This window comes from Onychomys torridus, chromosome 2 (assembly GCF_903995425.1).
Source record: "Onychomys torridus chromosome 2, mOncTor1.1, whole genome shotgun sequence".
NCBI lineage: Eukaryota > Metazoa > Chordata > Mammalia > Rodentia > Cricetidae > Onychomys > Onychomys torridus.
The window spans coordinates 159,724,607-159,748,570 of record NC_050444.1 but is presented as its reverse complement, the minus strand read 5'-3'; the positions used below and the strand labels follow the sequence as shown (position 1 = coordinate 159,748,570).

At 47.4% G+C, this 23,964-nt stretch overlaps 1 protein-coding gene across 1 annotated transcript in view; it reads right to left on the bottom strand.

The window, feature by feature from the left end:
* Positions 1 to 20,431, bottom strand: part of Mtor (mechanistic target of rapamycin kinase) — a 115,000-nt gene extending 94,569 nt beyond the window's left edge. Inside the window, exons 1-13 of the mRNA XM_036179965.1 lie at positions 20,328 to 20,431; positions 17,084 to 17,259; positions 16,382 to 16,490; positions 15,508 to 15,740; positions 14,664 to 14,864; positions 13,196 to 13,330; positions 8,207 to 8,482; positions 8,015 to 8,123; positions 4,292 to 4,478; positions 3,297 to 3,425; positions 2,442 to 2,686; positions 1,816 to 2,031; positions 884 to 1,089 (exon numbers count right to left, since the gene is read on the bottom strand). Of these exons, the coding sequence (XP_036035858.1) occupies positions 884 to 1,089; positions 1,816 to 2,031; positions 2,442 to 2,686; positions 3,297 to 3,425; positions 4,292 to 4,478; positions 8,015 to 8,123; positions 8,207 to 8,482; positions 13,196 to 13,330; positions 14,664 to 14,864; positions 15,508 to 15,740; positions 16,382 to 16,490; positions 17,084 to 17,245 (2,208 nt within the window). The 5' untranslated portion in view covers positions 17,246 to 17,259; positions 20,328 to 20,431. The remainder of the gene's footprint in view (positions 1 to 883; positions 1,090 to 1,815; positions 2,032 to 2,441; positions 2,687 to 3,296; positions 3,426 to 4,291; positions 4,479 to 8,014; positions 8,124 to 8,206; positions 8,483 to 13,195; positions 13,331 to 14,663; positions 14,865 to 15,507; positions 15,741 to 16,381; positions 16,491 to 17,083; positions 17,260 to 20,327) is intronic.
* Between the last annotated feature and the right edge of the window lie 3,533 nt (positions 20,432 to 23,964).

Below are 23,964 nucleotides of genomic sequence, written 5' to 3'. Positions count from 1 at the left end.
GATATTTCCATGTGAAACTTAGCACAGTCTGAGCTGGCGGGCTCAGCAATGGCTGCTTCCTTCCCGGAGCCTTAGGTATCTTAAGATTCGAAGCAACAGGCACTCCCCGACATGGGCCTGCAGCTAAAGCAGGAAGTCATGAGGCTGAAAATGGAAGTGTCAACAAAGTACAAGTTTCTAATTTGTCAATGGATGATTGCATCTGCAGCCACGGTTAACTGTGGCAAATAAATGACACTCTCCTAGAGTGAGTTGCACATACCGAAATTCTGTGTTTAAGTTCCACATGCATCACATCTATTTCAAAAGATGCGGGAGGACATACCAAGAAGGGAGGAACTGGAACAGGAATTGTTCACAGGGGCCAAGGAAGAAAGTGAAGACAAAGTCAAGGACCTAGACTGCAGCAGAAAGGCCACCTGGATCTCTCCAGAGGACCAAGACATTACATGACTTAATGAAAGCCAGTGACGCCTGACCAAGCGCAATGACCACAGGATCATGTGGAATCATGCCCACAGGTTAAGGCAGACAGCCTCTGTGCCTGGCTACCATTAGCAAGAAACGGGGAACAGAAGGCAGGAATGAACGGGAAGCCTGAGACCCTGCAGCAGATGCAGGGAGTCAGGATGCTGGTTCACTGGGGACCTGCCACAAAGACAGATGAGCTGCCTGCGAGGTTAGTCTGGGACCAAGCAGGCCTCACATCATGCTGCAAAGAAGCTCACACTTGAACTGAACTCAAAGCTGGGAAATGTGGACTCTTGGTGCCAAACATGACTTGGTCAGGTAGCTCCATCTCTCTTCCCGGTCCCTGTCCTCAACACTTCCTTCTTGACTCACTGTGGAGATCCTATATCCTTGCTGCCTGTCACCCCATTACCTGGATAAGCATCTTGCGCAGGAAAGGCATGACAAAGGCTGGGTTCATGCTACTGAGTCGGCCCACAGTGCAGATAGCCAGCTCTCGGATCTCAAAGACCTGGTCATTCAGAGCCACAAACAGAGCCTGTAAGTTTTCTGCCTGGGCCAGGTGGGCATCAAAGCGCTCATCCAAGGATGCCAAGACACAGTAGCGGATATCAGGGTCTGCAGGAGCAAACAAGTCTTTAAACACCTCTTTAGGGTCCCATCTCTCCATCCCCTTCCCAGTGTCTACCTCCACTGCTATCACCCTAGCCCAGCGGTTCTCAGCCTTCCTAATGCTGCGACCCTTTGATACAGTTCCTCAGGCGGTACTCACCCCCAACCATAAAACTATTTTCACTGCTACTTCATAACTGCAACTTTGCTGTTATGAATCATAATGTAAATATTTGTGTTTTCCCGATGGTCTTAGGTGACCCCTGTGAAAGGATAATCCAACCCAAATGGTTGAGAACCCACATGTTGAGAACCACTGCCCTATTGAGCAAACTCCAAAACACTCCTCCATCCAATCTTCTGCTCCCTCACCCCCCACTTTAATCTATTCATAGGAATAAAGAGAAATTAAGTAAAAAACAGATTATCTTACACCTACAGGCTGGAGAAGCCAATCCTAATGCCTTAGCAGAGAAATGACTAAACATGAAATTACTGATGCTGACGACGCTCTCTAGAGACCATGCAAACCCCTTAAGCTCCAGGACCTCCAGGCCTGCTCTGTCATAAGACTCACCAGGGTCTGCTGATGCTCTCTAGAGACCATGCAAGCTCCAGGACCCCCAGGCCTGCTCCGTCAAAAGACTCACCAGGGTCTGCTGACGCTCTCTAGAGACCATGCAAACCTCTTAAGCTCCAGGACCCCCAGGCCTGCTCCGTCAAAAGACTCACCAGGGTCTGTTATCCCTACCACAAGCAGCTTGCTGAGCACATCTGCCACCACTTGCACTGCTGTCTGGCTAACCACATGGGCGTGGCCACTGAGGAGGTGGATGGAGGGTGTGAGCAGACGGGAGCAGGTGCGGGCAGCCTCCATGCGGATCTCCTTGTGCTCACTGTTCAGGAAATGATCCGCACAGTGGCGGACAAACTGGGTCAGAGAGTGGCCTGGGCGCAAAGGAAAAGGGAAGAGAATGAACCCTGCTGCTGGGACAGAATTCCAAACTCAACCACACAGAACATCACAGCATCACAAGAATAAGATATCCAGAAACCCCTGCCATACATTTGAAAGCAATAATTCCCCTCCCGGCTGCAGTCAGTGAGGAGGAGCTGAGTTTTCTACCTCTGATGTGTTATTTTTCTGAAGCAATGCATGCTTCTTCTGAACACCATCTGACCCAAACACATCATGCAACAAAGCACAGGTAGGAATTAGACAGGTAAAGCCTGGGAAGGAAGGGCCACTATGCATCTAGTGCTCTGTGGTAACGACTCTAAAGACCCAGGAGTCTAGATACCCCCACCCTTCCTCAGGGCCACAGTACCCCGACACTTGGGCCACTGTAAGGTCTTACCTTCAAATTCAAAGCTGCCAAGGGTTCGAAGGGCAAGAGTAATGCTGGCCACGTCGCTGGCCTCAGGGAGGGTGGTGAGGCCGGGGGAAGCCAGCTGGTGGGCCAGGCCCTTGGGCATGCCTGGGTGCCGGAGGGGTTTGTGCATAAGGACCAGGGACAGCATCTTCAGAAGCCCATCCTGGATATCTTTCTTCAGCTGCGGAATCTGCCGGCTCAGGTCGTAGAGCACAGCAGTGAGAGCAGGACTGTGGAGGAGAGAAGCAGGCATAATGCGGCCGGGGCGTGGCGCAGTCTGCTCTGGTCAGGAGGACCGGGCACCATCACTGCTTAGTCTCGTAAGTGCTGAACTACCTTGGCCTTGTCTCAGATTTTAGAATAATCTACACATTTATGTCTTTTACCAAAGACCTTACACAATATAATTTAGCCACCAGAGACAGAGTCTCAGTCAATGACCAGGAAGCAGAGACCATCCTCCATACAGGGGAGGGAATGACATTCTGGGAGGCTAGCCAGTCTCCCCGGTAATAATACCAACTGCAGCCATTACACTTACCAAATACTCCCTATACGCCAGGCCTTGAGCTAGTGGCTATTTCCTGAACTCTTTCCCCTAATCCCTACAACTATCCTAGACAGCATAAACTGTTCTTTTCAGACAAGAAATCTGAGGCTCAGAGAAGCAACTGAATCAAGATCACACAGGACCTAGTGATGAAGCTAGGTTTCCTAACCAACTTGTGTGTTTGGCCTATGCTAGCCTGCCCATCCAATTTAATATCCGAATAACCTGCCTCTCTCTTCTAAGCCAGACCCATTCCTGAGGCTGGGTGGCCACAGGCCTCTGGCACATACCTCAGGCCCACGGCCAACATGGGCTCCAGCAGCTCCTTGATGTCCTGCTGGATGCCTGGCCCCATGGCTCGTGCCAGCATGCTGATGCACGTGAATACTGTGGCATCCACCTGCACGGCTTTCTGCCTCCTGTAGAGAAACAGAATGACTACTTTAGACATAAAAACATTCATAATGTCCCACCTCAAAGACACGTTGGGGCCAGGAGGGCAGGTTATTTAGACAGCACCGGCCACAAGTGAGTGTAAAGATTACAAGGCAAAATTCTACTGGACGCAGTCACTGTGGGTGTGTATTTAAAACACTGCGCCAGCAGATGGCAGTACTATGTCTTACAGAAGGGCTTTCTCTGAATTCAGGAAGAGGCTTCACACTTAATAGGGGGCTGACCAAAGTACTTAGTTGAGAAGCAAACTGAGGTGTGCTCCCAGGAACCAGATGGTAGTGCATAGGTATCCCACAGGAAGAAATGTCTCCCTATGAGGAGAACGCTGGGTTTCAGGACAGGTGGCTTTGGAATCTGCAGGGCAGCCCTTGCTAACACACACACAGGGAAACGTGAAAGCGCAATGCCTTTGACACTGACTTCTAGGGCTGCCTGGCTCTCTACCCGGTGAGATGCCAGAGGTCTTGCTCATACAGTCAGTGGTGGATGACTTGTCACACTTTAACACTAAGGGAAAAGATGACCATCTGATCCCTTCGGTTCGAGTCAGGGATCCCTCCACAAGGGCTCTATCAACATAAGACTTGAATGCCAGAGAAAAGACCCAGCCTGGAGGATGCCCTGACATTCAACAAGTTCTGGGTTCCCCGCTTTCTAACTACGTAGACAGTCACTGCAGCTGAAGAACACAGCTCATGTGAGGAGCCCTTTGCCTGTCGTGCCTCAGAGTACACCCACCTGCGGAACGGCCTAAGCTGGCAAGTGGACGGGGGACGCTTACTCTCCAGCTGAACTGAGTACAAGGTGAAACCCTACCAGAGATGCTTACTTGTGGGCAAAGTCCTTTGGAGGCAGCGCTGCTCGGATGATGTCAAGTACACGGGGCAAGTAGACCTTAAACTCGGACCTCACTGCCACAGAAAGCAGCCCGAGGGCCTGGAACGCTGCGGTCCGCTCCTTCTCCTTCTTGACACAGCTCAGGACATGGTTCATGGTATCCTGGAGGTACTGGGTATCTGGTACAGAGAAGACAGATCCCATGGCCAGGTCAGAGTCCCTGTACAGCACTCAAATTTAACTTAAGGCAGCCCAGTGGAAAGATTCTAAGAATTTAAAGGATAAATCTTATAAGACATTTTACACTTGGCAATCACTCCTCAGGTATGTCTTCTGGAATAAGAAACATCTTTTGTCTTTCCTTTAAAAAGTAAAAGCAGGCCCAGAGACATGGCTTAGCAATTAAGAGCACTGGCTGTTCTTCCACAGGACCTGAGTTCAATTCCCAGCAACCACATGGTGGCTCACAACCATATCTAATGAGATCTGGCGTCCTCTTCTGGCCTGCAGGCAGAACACTGTATACATATTTATTAAATAAATCTTTAATTAAAAAAAAAAAGAAGTAAAAGCAAAGAGGGCATCCTCAGGAGAGCACCATACAGTTGTCACCCTTAGTCCAATTCTTTTGTAATTATATTTGTATGCATGTGGGTGTGTTGCAGTATATTTGCCAATGTGCATTTGGAAGCCATAGGATAGCTCGTGGAATGGGTTCTTTCCTTGGACCATGTGGGTCACCAGGGTTAGTGGCAAGCACCATTTTTGCTGAGCCATCTTGCTGGATGCTCCATTAGTATTCCTCTGGGGGAAGAGTACATGCTCCTGTTCAAAAACTGCTAAGGGGGAAGCTGGATGGTGGTGGCTAATCCCAACACTCAGGAAGCAGAGGCAGGCGGATCTCTGTGAGTTCGAGGCCAGCCTGGTCTATAGAGTGAATTCCAGGACAGCCAGAGATACACAGAGAAACTCTGTCTCAAAAAAACCTAAAAAAAAAAAAAAAAAAATCTGCTAAGGGGCCAGCACTTGAGAGGCAGAAGTTGGTGGATCTCTGTGAGTTCAAGGTGAGGCCCTGTCTCAAAAAAAAAAAAAAAAAAAAAAAAAAGGCTAAGGGCTGAAACACCCTGACTTCAACTCCCAGCACTTACACCTTGGTTCACAACCATCTGTAATTCCAGTGTCAGGGGATCTAACACCATTTTCTCCCTCCACAGGCACCAGGCACTCATGTAGCACACAGACATACATGCAGCCAAGACACCCAGACACATAAAATAATTCTTTTTAATACCAAAATCCAAAGTAAGTCAGGCAATTGTGGTGCATGCCTATAATCCCAGCACCTGGGAGGCAGAGGTAGGTGGATCTCTGAGTTCGATCGAGGCCAGTCTGGTCTACAAAGTGAGTTCCAGGACAGCCAGGGCAGTTACACAGAGAAACCTATTTCGAGAAACTAAAAAAAACAAAAACCACCAAAGAGATTACTCTAACCTGACAGTGTAATGACAATGGAAGTAATATGAAATATTATTTGCAGTTAATGGGCCCTTTCATTCAGTGTAGGCCTGGAGATCTCTCAGCTGCTTCCTGGAGGTTTTTACTGTAGATACATTAGAGTGAGATTTAAGAATGTGATCTGGAAAGCACCTGCACCTTCATTATGTTTCTTTAATCAGTAGCATGCAAGAGCAGGTGTTCTTGGGTACTTTGTGCTGGAATGTTTGTCTTTGGAACAAAGGGATTTCCTGATTTTCGTCTTTGGCTCCTTCTCTGCCACCAATGATGGTCCTCAGGCACAGAAGCCAGTGTCCTCACCACTGAGCCATCTCATGGACCCTTGGGGTAATGTTCTGACTTATTTGTGTTATTATGCCCAGCTTGTATTTTGCTCTTTTAAATTTTATTTTCAGGGCATTTTTGCTATTCCCAGAGCTTCTACCATTGGGAAATTTAGGCAATGACTTCCGTACTGTGAGTTTTAATAATAGGCGCTTCAGCATGGAGGTGTGCAATTATGGTGGCTCTCCAGACTGAATTTCACTGATGTATTTTAATGTGATGTTCAATAAAACAACAAGCCTACATCAAAAGAATACACACAGGGCCCCTGTCTTTGTATCCTGTTGCTAGGCAGGCGGCCCCCACACCCTATGCACCATGGTAACTGTTTCAACAGCATGCCAGACTTTGATCAAATTTGGCCTAGCTGTTAAGTTTCTTTTGAACCACAGACTTTCAACCCAAGACCATTTAAAGCTCTACTGACCGCGGTGTGTCCGGTCATCAGGAAAGAGAAGAGCTGCTGGTACCAGGAACGCAGAAGGAAAAATTTCAAAAGTTATGGGTGATTTTCATTCTATCGTTTCTCTTTGGTTCAGCAAGTTTATGTGACAGTTTGGTCCTTACGAACACACTGTACTTGTCAGACCTAGTCTGTTTGACACCTCACCATTTGGACACCTCCACTCTCAATGGCTTTATCTGGCCTGGATGGCATGGGAGAATCCATGCTGGGACAGCACATGCCGAGGTCAGGCTGACTCTCCCTTTATACCACTAGGCCTTACTTGGTTCTGAATGCTACTAAACACGGCAGCATGCCACAGAGAAATACAAAGACAAGGTCTCACTCTCACCCAAGTAAGAGGCAATGGAGGGACATTAAATACAAACAGGCAGCTAGAGTATTACCATGTGACCTCCTCATTTCCAAAATCGATCTGCAGTAACTCCAGAAGGCAATAATCATCTAATAATGGTTTCCGCCTACTGAGGCTTACTCTGTGCCAGGCACTACGGGAGGTGCTTAAGCATTCATGCTGTTCATTCTGGGAGGCAGGGATTATCATTTTATTCTCCACTAGTCAGGAAGTGGAGACCCACAAAGGTCAATAACCTGTCCCAAACTTCAGTTACAGACTGATGCAGGATTCACACCAAGTCCATCACCCAAGCTTCCTACAGCTGAGGACTGTGGTGGAAAGGGAAAGAAAATGTCTCCAGCCAGAACACTGGAGAAGGCCCCATAGGAAGGCCTGTATCTGAGCTAGGTGAGACCTGACAGCCTGCAACCCAGTGACCACTGCGGACAGCACAGCATCTGGAAATACACTGTCCATCACCTGTGGAAACTGCTCTAAATCACCTACAATTCTTTCTTACAGGTGGTGAGGATGCTCTGTGATCACCATGGAGAAACCCACTCTGCCCCAGACGGGCACTGCTGACAGTATGGACCTGAAGTGCCCTTCTGTTGACTTCACTCTGCAGCCCAGGCTGGCCTTAAGCTTTAGATGGTCCCCCACCTCAGCCTCCGAAGGCTTGTGATGTAGTTATGAGACACCACACCCAACACAAGAAGTTATGTGTGCTTAGTGCAATGACCTGGCCTAGAAGTGACCTTCCACTACACACTGTGATTATTTTTGTTTTTTTCCTGAGAGAGGGTACATGTAGTGCAGGCTGGTCTCAAACTCACTACATGGCCAAGGATGGCTCTGAACTCCTTATTTGTCTGCCTCTGCCTCCAGGTGCTGGGATCACACATGTGGACCACCATTTCAATTGGGACTAGGTCTCTAAATAGAAAACGGAGAAGCTGGACGGGGCAAAGTGACCAGAGACTAGCCACCATGTTTCAAGAGAGGCAGACTTGACTCTTGGGGACCACCGCTTCCGTCCTTAAAGAGGGGATGTCTTCAAAGGATAGCCTCACCTGTGAAGGCAGAAGGTCGGAATGCAGCCAAGCGGGGCAACAGATTAAGGATTGTCATTTGGATCAGTGAGTTCTTGCTGCTCCTGCATTTCAGCACCCACTGGCACACCTGAGAGAGGAAGGACACAGGGTTGGCAGAGGAGAGGAAGGTGCGGGGCTTGGGGAAAAAGGAAAAGGCCTTTTGCCATTTACCTGATCAAACTTCTCTTCCATCAAGTCTCGGCAACAGCGGCTTTCCACCAGAGTCGACTTGGTAGGGCTGGGGGAAGCCCCAAACCCCATGAGGCCTTGGTGGGAGCTGTACCCCAGCAGTCCCACCAAGGCATTTGACTGCTGGGGCTGCACAGCCTGGAAACTGGTGAAGGGGGTGATGTGCCGAGGCTTTGTTCCAAAGCCCATCAGGTCTTTGCAGTACTTGTCATGTACCAGCTGCTGCTGGGTGATTTCTTCCATCTCTTCTCGAAGACGCTAGACATGAGCAGGGAAGGAAAGAGTCATTTTGAAGCTTTTACCCCGGGCACAGTGAGTCTACAGAGCAATCCACTTGCCCAACCCTGACTGCAACTACCTGCAACATGGAAGGGTGACTCTTCACTTGGACTACCACTTCCCTAGAGCCTTGCAGAGGACCAGAGGATTCCTGTTCTACGGTTAGGTAAAAGAACACCTTTTACTGAGTATTGAGAGCTGCTGGTAGCAAAAGTCCATGAGAGTATACAGCAGTGACAACTAGAGTTCAGAAGGTCAACCTATCAGAACTAAGGTTCTGTTAGAGGAAACCATCAATTACTGTCTTTTGACCGTAATTGTCTTTTGAATGAACTGGCTGTCTCTTATGAACTTCTTGTGCAATAACAGCTATGATTCTCCCCATTTACCATGCATTTCCATGTTATGTGTACATGCAATCTCACGATCGCATCTCAATCTTATGAACACACATATTTGTGGATAGTCTAGAAGATGGTTTCTTATTTAATGTACAATTTTTATGAATAGAAACATATTAAAATATGCTTCATACTAGATCTATTGTTCCATGTGGACTGTAGACATTTAGAAGTCTTGTTCTCCATCCTTAGCCATTGGCCAAAGTGTCTTCATAGAACTCTCACAGAGCAGAATTGCAGGTGCCTGGCCTTGTTAGATCAAAACTCTTCAGAAGAAGTATAGTGAACTAGAGGTGCTAGTGCAGGAGTCTGGCCTTGGTATTTCTGAGTCCTTCAAGAGAGCAATAGCGCCTATGTTGCCCTAAGCTTCCTCCACCAGCACCCCCTACTCTGATTCAAATGGCAATTAACACTGTATTTATTTCTACACCAGTTTTCAATGCAATATTTTAGGCTCAGTAGGCTAATTATATACAGGTCCTGAGATTCAGGTGAGTAACAGAAAAAGGCTGTTAACTGACTAACCATATCTGGATATTATTAATCACATAAAATAGTATACATATTCTTTGCCTTTTCCTTAAATCTCTCATTGGTTTCATTTCTTTCTTTGTAACCTTTGCAGCTATCCCTTTAAGAGATAGCCAGAACTTTTTACAACCTACAGCTGTTGTCAATCACCAATTAAGCTTAGTCTTTGCCAAGTGTGACTTTTATCAGAACACTTGTCCCTGATAGTTTACTTTGTAGTTTTTACTAACAAGTTGTTAATGAATGGATATCTATTTCTCTCTCTCCCTCTCTCCCTCTCTCTCTCTCTCTCTCTCTCTCCCTTTCCCTCTCTGTAGGGGGAATTGTTAACTGAGCAAGAAAGAAATCTCCAGCCTGGAGTTCCTATGTCCAAGTATCCCCTGCCAGGTTCAGGAAGATTGAGAGCATTGAGAGCAGTGAAGACAGCCTGACACTGGCACCCTGTGAAGAACATTCTGATCTCTTTCCCCGAAGCTGAGTAGAAACTCAGGTGAATCATTTTCTCAGAATTCTCATCCTGGGGTGGTGTGAAATAAGGTTCCCGACAGTGCGGTCTATCCAACATTGAAGGGATGCATCCCAACTGGTCCTCCAGCAGTCTCCAGCTCTTCTTGGCATACATATTTTCATTTTTCAGGAAGGCATGCTACTCTTATCAGAGTCATTGAAGGCTCTTTGCTGTTAAATCCCAGGGCCTCCCCTTAGTCCTCATCTCTCGAGACTATTTGCAGCATCTGATACACTGTGATCTTCTGCATGAGACCATCCTTGCTACTTCCGCTGAGCCTTACACTCTCTGGCCTGTCTTCCCAGCTGCTCCCGTCTGCCTGGCTCCTCCTCATTTCCACTTAAGGTCTGCAGACCCTATCTCTTTCCATCTACACCAGGCCATGTGTAGTTCTTGCCCAATCTCATGACTTAAATTAGCGGTGACCCCCACATTTACTTCTCCTAACTACATTTCTCCCTGGAACTACTCAATACGTCACACAGATGCCCAACATATACCTCAAACTTAACATGTTCAAAACTATCCCTTCTCCTCATCCTGCAAAGGAACTCCATTCTCCCAGTTACAAAACCAAGCACCTTGACCTCTCTTCTTTCCAATCTATCCAAATACAGAACCCAGCCACAGCTCTGTGGATAGCTACAAGAATCTCTGCCGGGGCTGGAGAGATGGCTCAGTGGTTAAGAGCACTGGCTGTTTTTCCAAGAGATCCTGAGTTCAAATCCCAGCAACCACATGGCAGCTCACAACCATCTGTAATGAGATATGGCGCCCTCTTCTGGTCTGCAGGCATATATGCAGACAGAACATTATATACCTAATAAATATTAAAAAAAAAAAAAAAAAAATCTCTGCCAAGACGGCCTCTTCAAACGTCTTTTATTACATTGTGTATGTGTGTGGAGGAGAGAGAATAACTTGTGTGAGTTGGTTCTCTCCATCTGGTCCTGGGACCCTGAACTCAGAATGTCAGCCCCGACAGCAGGGACTTGAACCTGCCAAGTGAGCAGGGTTGATGGCTCTGCAGTTCTCTCTTAACTAACCTTGTGGTTTCAGCCTTTTGCCCTCTGGTAATCCTTTCTCAAAGAACTCACATGAGTAAAAAGTCACTCCTGGGGATTAAGGAAAAGATGGTTCAGTCGGCAAAGTGCTTCCTGCACAAGCAGGGGAATTGGAGCTCAGATACCCAGCACCCATATAGCAAGCATGGCATGGGCACACACACCTGCACACCTGGTGCCAGGGAGGCCAAGACAGGAGCTCCAGAGACCACCGGGCAGCTAGTCTTGGTGAATCATTGAGCTCCAGGTTTGGTTAAAGAGCCAGGTGGTGGTGGTGCATGTCTTTAGTCCTAGCACTCAGGAGGTACAGGCAGATGGATCTCTGTGAGTTCAAGATCAGCCTCCACAGAGTGAGTTCCAGGACAGCCAAAGATACAGAGAAACCCTATCTTTGATAGCAGCATGCTCTTGCACTGGGGCCTTCACACTGGTCCATCAGCTGCCTGGAATGGCTTTCTGTTTACCTCCCTGGGCTTTCTCCATTCCACAGCACAGTAACACTGTACAATTGTTCAGAATGTGTTTTATCTATACGGGTACTGTCTTCCCTGCTAGAAGGTGGCCCGCTTGGTTCACTGCTCTTTGCTCTAGCTCTCAGCTCTGCTGGGACACACTAGGCTCTCCACCAATACCCGGTGAGTGAGCGAACACAGAATGAATATAATCCTTACGTTTTAGGCTTCCTGTAACTCACAAAGCACCTTTGTGAGGACCTTTTCACTTGGTGCTGACACTTTTATGTGTTAGGTGACATCACCTTGTTTCACTAGGAGGAGATAAAGGTCCCGGGACTGTCTGAACTACAACAGGACCTGGCAGAGAGATTTTCAGAGTGCTGCCATTTACACCATGTCCACCAGATGTCAGGGGCTGCGTACTTCGTATGTGTTTAGAGACCTCTCAAATCGACATGGTGGCATGTGCCTTTAATCTCATAGAGGCTGGCAGACTTCTATGAGTTCGAGGCCAGTCTGGTCTATGGAGTGAGTTACAGGACAGACAGGGCTACACAGAGAAACCCTGTCTTGAAAACCCCAAAAAAGAAACCATTCAAGTCCAGCACAATGGGGAATGGCCCTGTACAAAGGGAGGAGCATGAAGCTTATCCGAACCACACAGTATCAGAAGTGGAGCCACACATCTTCCATGGGATCCCTGACACAACACACAGCTGGTACCAACCATCCACTGTCTGTGAGGTCAGGGTGCCCTGGGTGAAATGCCACACCTCAGAGCCTCACAGCAAGTCTAAGGGATGGAGTTTTACTCCATCACATCCTGATCCTGCCTCCTCGTATCTGTGTCACTACAGATAACTGAAGCCAGCCAGACTATTCCAGGAGCCTCCTGTGGCAGCCACCAGACTATGACCTCAACTACAAGAGCCTAACTGACCAACAGGCCTCGGTGCTGCTTAGAGTTCCGTCCTCAAGCCTGCGCCATGGCCACAGGGGCTGCTATGGCCAGTGACAGAAGGCAAGGATGCTGTAGCTTGTGACAAAGGCCTCTTCTGATGACCCACTTTGGCTTAAGGACCCCAAAATGGCCTCACATAAAGACCAAGAGACATCTAGTGCGTCTTCTCTGCTGTTCATTCAGGCCAATGTGGACTCAGCCAGCCCTTCCTGCTTTCTCTTACAGGCTGCAAAATCCTTCCACCTTAGCAACTTTAACCTTAACTGACTTAACAACTCCTAACTCTGATTTCATTCCCACCTCTCCACACACTTGTTCCCACAAGCAGCCAGAGGTGTTAGAAATTCACAACACGCCATGATTCCCACGTGCATCCCACTGACATCAGGGCCTGCAATTAGACTGAAACTTCTGACCACAGACAGTGGGCCTGTTAACTGGACCCCACTCCCTCTCTGACACCATCTCCTCTTTCTCCTTTGTTCACAACATCCCAACCATCCTTCCCATGTCAAACTCTCTCCCATCTCAAAGCCTCTGCCTAGAATATAGGTCCCAGCCGGCTGCTAGCCTCACTTGCATCACGTGGCTCTCACCCTGAGCCTCCACTCAGCCCTCCAACCCCATACCCACGATCTTACTGCCTGCTTCATGGTTTTCACAGGACTTCCTGCCACCTGAAATGATCTTATCTGCTGCCCTGAGAGGACAAGGGCCTTCCTTGCCTGCTGACACATCAGCTCAGGATCCTGGGCTCCCCACAGTTCCTCACCTCTCCCTCCATGCTGCTGATCCGGACTAGCTCGTTGAGGATTAGCAAGGCCCCGTGGATTCGATCATCTCGGTTCATGCCCTTCTCTTTCGCCAGGGTCTCATCAAACCCTTTCTCTGCTTCTTCAAATGTGTGCTAATAGAGAGAGTGCTGTTATTATCCAGGGTTCAAGGTAGACAGCACAGCCCCCCCCCCCCACCCCACCAGAGGTTCAGAGGCATTTCAGTGCTTACTGGAATCGAGCATCAATACTGACTTACAAGCTCTTTTGTTTAATTTAGAGCCAATGCTCTTGACATGCCTTTGAGGCAAATCACCTCTGATAGCTAGCTACATAAAACAGGCCCAAAGGAATTAAGTGACTTGTCCAATGTCACACAGCAAAGGCAAAAAGGGAGGCCAGGTCTCTGGTTCCCATATTCAGGACTCCTGTGAAGTACATTTCCTTGGCAACAGCTATCAGCACAGGACTCAGGACACTAGAGCACAGGGAACTATCCCTTTGCAAATTAGTAGCAACTGTATTCACTGTCTCACAGACCCAATTTTCTACATTTTAACAGCTGCTGATATGAAGGCAGCAAATACCAGCTATTACTTTGATGCTTTTTTGTTTGTTTTGAAACAGTGTTTCATCAGGTAGCCCAGATTTGCCTTGAAGTCTTTCTTTTTGTTTGTTTACAGGACTTAATCTTGGTTGTTTAATTATATTTTGAAGCAAAGATGACATGGGCACTGCTGGCAAAATTGCAATTATCAAACATTATTTGCTTTTGTTTTTGAGACAGGGTCTAACTATGTATACCTGGATAGCCTTGAATTCAAGAGACCTGCCTGTCTGATTCCCAAGTGCTGGGATAAAAGATGTGAGCCACTTCCTGGCCAATTATCAAACTTCAAAACATGTGGTCCAGAAGCTGGGGATATAGTCCAGTTAGCAGTGCTTATCTAACATGCAGAAAGTTCTAGGTTCAATGCTGAGCATGACATAAAAGTAGGCATGGTGGTTCATGCCTATAACTCCAGTACTATGGAGGTAGAGGCAGAAGGACCTCAAGTTCATGGTCAGGCCCCAGTTCTTTTCTGTTGTTGTTGTTTTGTTTTTCAAGACAGGGTCTCTCTGTGTAGTTTTGGTACCTCTCCTGGATCTTGCTCTGTAGGCCAGGCTGGCCTTGAACTCACAGAGATTTGCCTGCCTCTGCCTCCAGAGTGCTAGGATTAAAGAGGTGTGCCGCCACAGCCAGAAGCCTTAAATCACAGTGTTCACACGTTTTCATTCTTAGTATTGCATAAAATGATGGTGTGGTTACCAATGTATCTTTACTAAGAAAATGCAGTAAAGTAACTACTGATTCACAGTGAACAGAAAGACTGTCCAGGCCCAAACAAATGTGATGAGGCTCTGGCCAGCCATAGTTCTCCAAGCAACAGTGTTTTGCTGGCGGCTAGTATAGACCCATCTCCTCACCCTGTACCACTGAGGCTTCTGCATCTCCTTCGGTTCCCTCTGGGTGGTGAGAATCAGACAGGCACGGAGGGCAGCCACAGCCCCCTCTCGAATGGCCTGCTTAGGGTCCCACACAGCCACAAAAATGTTGTCAAAGAAAGGCTGCACTTGCTGGAAGAAGAAAGTGGGGACACTGATGGCCAGCTCCCGGAGAACGAGGACCTGGGAAGGAGGACAAACAGAACTTATTCCTATCAGGACTTCTGTTCTCTCAGGACACTCCCCTGTCACCCTAGAGCATCTCCCTGCAAGGGAGAGCAAAGCCTCACCCTCCTGGCTGCGGAAGCCTGGGGCCAGGAGAAGCACCTGGGGCCAGGAGAAGCAAAGGAAGACCGACCAAGCATCTCCAACAAACACGGAATGCCAGCACCATCTGAACACACGCTGGACAGGCAGGTGTCTGATGCTGCAACACTAACTAACCAACAGCCGAGAACCATGCCCGCAATCCACTACAGCCAATAAAGACTTACTGGTTGAAAACACAGTTGATATTCGATTTTGTTACTTTTTTCATTTCAGAGAAGACTAGTGTCTTTAGTAAGGCTGTCACACTACAAAGCTGTGAATGACAAAGCCATTCACCAGGGTGTGTCTGTGCTACTTCCTTGAACCAACTGGAAAGCAACTGGGGGTGCTTCCAACCCCACTGCACCCACTGCCAAAGTGTTCTCAAACAGACTGACTCCCCCACCTCACACCTGAAATTCTTTTTTTCCCAGGACAGGCTTCTAAAGGAAGCAAAGCACGAAACAGGGCCCACTGGTCCCTAGCACCGGCCGGGCTCCGTCCTCTGGACACTCACGGCTGCATGTCTCCGGCCCTCGTTGCGGTCAGCACCCAGCCATTCCAAGGCTCGTTTCACCTCAAACTCCACATACTCAGCAGTGAAAGTGTCCCCTGCCATAGCAAGGCGGCCAATGGCCTTGGATGCCATTTCCATGACAACTGGGTCACTTGAGGGGAGGAGGTTCCGAAGGTAGTTGGCAAATCTGCCAATTCTGGTGGAATTCCCACCTTCCACTCCTATGAGGCTGGCTAGAAAAGAAAGCAAAGGTGACCATGTAGTGTGTTCTGGCATGCACGTGACCTGGAGCTGAATGCTGGCAAATGGGCCTTTCTCCATTCTCAATAGATTTCTACTCATAAGAAGGCGGCTTTTCATTTGAACCAGCAGATTGGATTTTTGTGCAAGAACTATGTACATAAATCAAAATGACCTCAATTTAGCATATCTGTATATCTCCTTTCCAAGAGAGAAAACTCTTCAGATGGAGTGACAAGTCAAGGATTTTTGGCTAGCCCTCAGGCAAATAGCACCCATTTCTACGTTAGCACTTGTGGGCCCACTGTGACAAATCCTGTTCTGTTGTGACACCAGACCTGCCAGAGGCAATCTGGGGCACAGGAATGAAAACTGGCTTCTAGGCTCAACTCTGGCAAACCAGTTCCGAGACTCAGTTATTGCATCTAAGAATGTGTCTTGCCTGCATCCCAGGATTTCTACTAGAATTAGTACTTGTCCACACACACTGAAAACTACAGGCTCCTTAAAACTCTTAAAATAAAGATGAACTAGATACTACACCTTTAGCAAGTGCAGACAGGGGTACAGTGAACATAAAGATGACTTGTCCTGTGTCCCTAATGGTTGCTGCTACCAGAAACTCTGTCCTTACCGATGGCCAAGATGCCACCTTTCCTCTCATTGGCATCTGAGCTGGAAACTAGTTCAAAAATGTGATGGTTCAACTGATCATAGAAGCGGGTGGACTCCTCTTGACTCATCTGCAAGGGAAGATGTGCACAGAACAGTTTTCTGTTACCTTCCCACTGGTGACGGCAACTAGAGATTAGGAAGGAGGGATGGCAGGTACAGTCCAAACCAAAGATAAACCTATTGCCCATTTCCATAGCTTTAAAGCCAAAAGCAACTGATCATATGACCTCCTATTTTTATCCTATGTTTATTTAGCAACTACTTACTGATTCTCTACTCATGGCAGAGAACAGCTTGTCTTAACATCGTCCTAATACCAGTGGGACAAGGGTAGACAGGTCAGTGTCTGACCTCAACTGTGGTCTCTGTTTAGAAAGTTCCAAGACCATCAACTCTCCAAACCCATCCCAATCAGTGACAGATAGAAAGAATTGAAAGGGGGGGTGGGGTGGAGAATCATATAAAATAAAACAAACAGGTAAACTATGATCATAAACATGAGCAACATCACAGCAGTGTGCAATCACTGCACAGGAGCCCAAGAACATGAAAGCTGGTGTCCTCTCAAACACTCACTGAGCCGCATCAACAAGCTAAACCAGCGACGACACATCGGCCCCAGTACCCAACAGGGATTGGCCCCGAAGCACACAAGACCAACCTCTCGGAGCTCCATGGTGACATAGTGCTGGAGCTCCTTGGCCGCTTTGGCTCTGGTCTCCTCATTCCTGCTCTTCAGTCCACTGGCAAACTGCTGCAGAACGCTCACATTGCTAGATGTGGCGGCGCTGGCGGTGGCCACGGCAGGACCTGTCCCGAGCATCTTGCCCTAAGATTCTTCAGAGAGGAACATCTTTCAATATTCTTTTCAACTTTTTAAAAGTTAAACTTGTGTGTGTGTGTGTGCATGTGTGCACCATAGCATGTAACAGGTCAGAGGACAACTTGCAGGAGTTAATTCTCTTCTTCCTCCATGCGGATCCCAGAGATAACTCAGGCTGCCAGTCTTGGCACCAAGCACCTCTGCCCCTGAGCTTTCCATCTTGCTGGCCCCTTTACATTTGTTTCTTAGCCAGTCCCATATTCTCAGCATGACTTTGGACTCACTGTGTGGCTGATGGGATTTCAGGAGTGTACTACCATATCTACTTTTTCCAGTGCTGGGGCTCCAACACAGGGCTTTTTGGGTGCAGGCCAGCACTCCACCACCTGAGCCTGGGCCTGACCCCATCTCTAAGTACTCTAGAAACTACATGTTTGTGCCCTTAGTTCCAAGCACAGGTTTCCATCCACCCCCAACAGGTGCAGGACTCTAGAGAGCCAGACTGCAGACTGTGGAGAGAAAATTCTCCACCTGGGTTGGCATCCTGCTGCAAAGTTAAACATGTACCTTCAGGAAGACACTCAGATTCCTCAGTTTCCACGGCACCACACGAGAAGGATGGCAGTGCCTAACGTACTTAAAGTCTTTCCACAAGTGCCGCGCACAGCTCTTGCTTACTGTTAAAACTACTGTGGATATGGCTCAGGGTCGGGGACCAGAAGTAGGGAGGTAGAGAGGGAATTAAGACCAAGATGTTCCCTTTCCCAGAGTTCCATCTGCTGAAGGAGAGCGATGACTACCCTTCAGTAGCCCTGCCCAACAGAATATAATACAAGCCATGTAAGTAATTTTATTTTTACTATGCATGTCTGTCTGAGTGTATGCCACATGTGTGCAGATGCCTGCAAAGGCCAGAAAAAGACATCAGAGTCCCTGGAGCTGGTGTCACAGGTGGCTGTGAGCTGCCTGACATGGGCACGGGGAACCCAGCTGGGGTCCGCTGGATGAGCAATAAGTGCTCTTCAGTCCTAGAATATGGCCAGCCCCCTTCTAAGTAATTTTAAACTTTTTAGTAGTCAAATTAAAAGAGAAACAGGTGAAACTGCCATACTGTACTCAACCCAATAATCTAAAAGCTGTCACTTGATGTTTTATTGGTATATAAACTTACTGATATCCTCCCCATTCTTTTCTGAGACCAAGCTTCCAAAATCTAGTGTTCTATCTCAGTCTGAATCCACCATCATACCTCGAGTGCTCAACAGCTACATGCAGCTGCGGGCTGCTGTAGAGCGTAGTACTAGTTACACACAGTACCCTTCTCATCAGGGGTTCTGAACCTGCAGACTCTACCAAATATGGATAGAATACACTGGGGATGGGAGAGCTAGCAAGATGCCTCAGTGAGTAAAGGTGCTTGCTGTCAAGACTGATAACTAAGTTTGATCTCTGGGACCCGCAAGGTATAAGAGAACGGACTCCGACAAGTTCCTCTGACTTCCACATGTACACCATTTCATGTATGCCATCACTGCTAAATAAATGTAAATTTGGGCTGGAGAGATGGCTCAGCGGTTAAGAGAACTGACTGCTCTTCCAAAGGTCCTGAGTTCAATTCCCAGCAACAACATGGTGGCTCACAACCATCCATAATGAGATCTGGTGCCCTTTTCTGGCTGGCAGCCATATATGCAGGCAGAACATTGTATACATAATAAATACATTTAAAAAATGTAAATTTAAAAAGGAAGAAACAAGGGGGCAGGGGAACCCTTAGTTTGTACTGAACATACACAGGTTTCCTTTTCTTATCATTATTTGTTATATGATACAGTGTAACAACCATTTATGTTGTATTTCATTTTAAAAGCAACGTAGACATGATTTAAAACACAGGAAAGGATATCTACAAGTACTACACCATTTCATATGAGGGACAGGCATTCACTGGGTTGGGAAGGCAGGTCTAAAACAGATCCACCCTGATCAGAAGGGGCAACTTACTACAATTGTGAGCTACAAGAGAACACTCATTCCTCACTTATGTGCTGTTTGTTTCCCCCAACGAGTTTACGATCCAGGGGGACCACAAGAAAGTGGTCCTCTCCTCACAAAATGGGGGCTAGCCCACAATTCCGTGGAAGTGACAGACACACCCATCCTGCCAGATTATAATAAAAAAACAAACAAACGCAAATCCTGAAACATCGCGGTGTTGAATGAGTTTGTGAGACACAGCCTAATTATACACAGAGGCCTGGGCTCAATCCCCAGCACCTCATAACCAAAGCAGGATGCCCCAAGCACTGAGGTGGAGGCAGGAGGCAGAGAAGTTCAAGGTCATGCTCTGGGAGATGGGTAAACAAACCCGAGGGAACAAATGGTCTTGAAAAACTTTCAAATACTACACTGCTGAGAAAAAAGATACTATAAAAGGAACCGGACCCTTTTCGGGAGAAGAAACCACTACTGAGTGTGTACACACACGAGGCTGCTGCTGGAAGGAGGCCGACACGGAATTTCTATTCTCACGCAAGTAACTAGAGCGTCACTACAGGGTTTACCTACAAGCCAGCTGCCCCAGGCTGGATTCAAAGCAACTACTTGGAGTCACATATCCCAAAGGTTTTGGTCATGCCTTAGAGGAGTTCAAGTTGAAAGGTGGAAACATGAAGTTGAGGACACGGGAGAGGTGGAGACTGCGTGAGCTCGGAGGGTGCAACCCAGCTCAGCTCTGAGGTCTGAGTCCCCGACAGGTCTCCACCGTGCGGAGTAGGGGGCTGACCCCGGTGTAGGAGGCTGGAGCTCCCAGGGGCAGGCTCCACCGTCTGTAAGTGGTTCTGGAGGGGTGACTGAGACCGGGCAAGAGACCTAAAGGCGCCACGCAGGCCTGGAGCAGATCCGCCAACCTGGGGGTCTCCCCGAGGGCGCGGTGCGAGCCGCCCCGGTCGCGAGATTGGTGTGGAGACGCTGCATGGTCCAGACGGGCGGCTTCCCGGGCCTCCCCCAGCACGAACCAGACTGGCCGTGAGTCTGGACATCCCGCCGGCCGCAAGTGCTCGGTTCCAGGCCCCAGACTCACCGCGCGGCTTCGGCCACCGCCTCAGCTGCTGCCGCCTGAGCCGGTACCGCCGCTTCAGGCCCCCAGCCCCACCACCCGCCTTCCCCGCTGTCCTCTGGGCCCGGGAGAGGAGGGCGGGCTCTCAAGCCCAACAACCAATCAGCTGGCCGAGAACAAAGATGGGCAGGAACATTCACCAATAATCATGAAAAAGTGTAGTTTCGGGACCGGCTTCTGGCGGGGCGGGGATTGTTCAAATAGACAAAACAGGGGGCCAGTGGCAGGCGAAAGAAGCTTAGGAATATTCCGGAGAACCAATCCGTTGTGAGTTGATTTTGGTCACTTCCACGCACACATCCGGTACGTCGCTACTACGATTCCCCTCGGTATGACTTGTGGCCGTGTAGGGCCCGGGTCTAGAAACTGCGTTGGACTTAGAAGACCTGGGCAGAGAGGTTAGGGACCGCGCCGGACGTGATGCTGAGAAGGGGCTGAGTGTCTGACGCCCTCCAATTACTGCAGAAGACATACTATCCTGGGAACCGTATTACGGAGGGAGTCCTACTTTCTCCTTTGTAAAATTTGATATGCATTTGGAAGTTATCAGTTATTCTCACTGCTCCAGATTGCCTTACTTGTGAGGTCATTCTCGAGAGAGGATCACCAAGAAGCTACTTTAATTAAAAGGTTTTAAAGCAAAATCCTTTAAAAAAAAAAAAAAAGGCTGTTAAATAGGCAATCGCCGGAGCTGCAGATGCCGGCTGTAGATGTGTAGCTCAGTTGATACATGCCCAACATGCATGAAGGTCATGGACTAAATACCCAGCACCACAGAAAGGGCACGCCTGTAATCCCAACACTCTGGAGGTGGAGGTTGGAGGATCAGGAATTTAAGGTCTGGGCTAGAGAGAAGCCTGAGTGGTTAGAACATTGGCTGCCCTTCCAGGGAATTGTGATGGCTCACAATTCCTTGTAATCCAGTTCCAGGGGAAATGATGCCCTATGCTGGGCTCTGCCAGCATCAGGCGCACACGTGATGTATAGACGTACACGCAGGCAAACATCAATATAAAAAAATTTTTTGTTGTTTTTTTTTTGTTTTTCGAAGCAGGTTTTCTCTGTGTAACTTTGAAGCCTGCCTCTGCCTCCCAAGTGCTGGTATTCAAGGTGTGCACCACCACCACCCAGCATAAAAATAAATCTTAAAAAAAAAAAAAAAAAAAAATCTCAAGTGAAATTTATGCACATCTTTTCTATGTAATCTTTATTTTTAATATTGGTGTTGTGATAAGCATTGAAAATTCCTAAATAGCTTGAATTAGGAATTTGAATAAAATATTAAAATACATTAATAATAAGAGAAACATGTGGAGCTATTAATGACAATGCAGCTAAATATGTTAATAAGGTAAAGGTTCCCAATTAGATTTTAAAGTTACATTTTTAAATTAAAAACAACAACAACAAAAATCCAAAGTACAACTTATACTACAGCAGTACTCTTTATAAAACATTGATACATTTCTTAGGTATTAAATGGGAGATATGCCACTGGGTATAGTAGTGGTCTATGCCTTTAATCCCAGCACTCCGGAGACAGAGACAGGCAGGTCTCTATAAGTTTCAGGATAGTCAAGGCTGTCACACAGAGAAACCCTGTCTTGGAAAAACCACCAAAAATAAACAAATAAATAAATTGGGGAAGTGCCAACTAAAATGTAATGAGATTTGTGCAAGACATACTTCTTTCATTTTCTTTTTTGTTGTTTTTTCAAGACAGGGTTCTTCAGTGTAATAGTCCTAGCTTTTTTAGAACTCGCTTTATAGACCAGGTTGGCCTCGAACTCACAGAGACCCCCTGCCTTTATACCCTCCAAGAGCTGGGATTGAAGGCATGGGACACTGTTGCACAAATCCTAATTGGTCTTAAGAACAGAGCCAGATATGAAGGTGAAAGCTGAAAGATCAGAGAAGCAGAGCAAGCCACACTCACCACCTCTTACCTCACCAACTCCTCAGCCTGAAAGAGCCAGAGTTCCTGTCTCTTCCTACCTAATATTCCTTTCTCTGCCCTGCCATATCATTTCCTGTCTCAAACTTTCTAGTGCTGGGATTAAAGGTGTGTGATCCCAAGTACTGGAATTAAAAGTGTGTGCCACCACTGCCTGGCTCTGTTTCTCTTTTACTGGATTAATCTCGAGTAGTCCAGTGTGGCCTTGAGCTCACAGAAATCCAGATGGATCTCTGCCTCTGCCTCTTGGGTGCTAGGATTAAAGGTGTGTTCTTCCACTGCCTGACCTCTGTGGCTAACTCTGTGGCTGGCTCTGTCCTCTGATCTTCAGGCAACGTTTATTTCTTAGATTACAAATATATTACCACAGGACACTACTGCCCATTAGAAGACATACTTTCTTTAAGACCAAAATAATTTAGTACACATTAACTGTATAACAAAGAACTGTTTGTTTTAATGAAAGAATAAGCTTTCATGCAGAAGAAAGACAATGGGACAATAAGGAATACAGACAAATCTCAAAAGACACCATGTGGTCTCCATGTAATTAGGGAGAGTTGTTAGGGAGGGTCAGGGTGTTCTCAAAAACAAGTCAAGGTCATGGGTTGGGGCAGGTCAGCCTCCAGGAAACAGACTGAAAACAGCAACTCAGCTCTTACAGTGAATGGAAACCTAGTTTAACAGCGCAGCACAAGGAAAGGCTCCTGCCTTCAAGATGGTGTCAGGCAGTTTCTCAACTCTGTCAGTGTGTGTGTGTGTGTGTGTGTGTGTGTGTGTGTGTGTGTGTATTTGACATTTTTCCAATTTAATATATAAGAAGTATATCCATGTTTTGTAATTTAAAAATGTGTTAACTAATTGGGAGCCTTTACCTTATTTAAAAATTCTTACACATCTGTAATCCTGGCACTTGAACAACTGAAGCAGGGGATCTTGAGTTCCAGGCTACTTTTGATGCTGTGTCAAAAAGTAAGAGAGGGCCAGCAAGATGGACCGGGGTTAAAGGCACTTACTACCACCAGACCTGAAGACCTGAGTTAACCCCCCCAGAACCCACATGGTGGATGGAGACACCCTAATCCTGCAAGTTATCCTCTGACCTAGCACATGTGTACCACCCCCATAAATGAATGTTTGAAAAAGAGCACTAACATTAATTTAAAGTGTAAAATTTGAAACAAGGAGTGGAAAGATGGCTCATTGGTTGAGAGCACTTGCTTCTTTCAGAGGACTCGGGTTCAGTGCCCATATCTGATCGCTCACAACAGCCTGCAAATTATAGAACTGGGATGTAGCTCAGATGGTAGATTATCTACCTAGTGTGCATAATCCTTGGCACCACCCAAAACCAAGTGTATGGGTGAGTGTTTATAATCTCAGCATTCAGGGCATTGGACAAAGTTTAAGGTTGGATCAGAATTTCAAGGTCATTATGGGCTACATTGCCAGTTCCAGGACGGCCTGGGGTACATAGGCCCTTGTTCTTTGTATTATTGGATTTCATATTGACTGGGTGTTTTGCCTGCATGATCTTCCTGCATGTATGAACACCATGTTTGTGCCTGGTGCCTTAGAAGCCAGAAGAGGACACCAGATCCCCTGGAACTGTATTTAGAGGTGGTTGTGAGCTGCCTTCTGGGAACT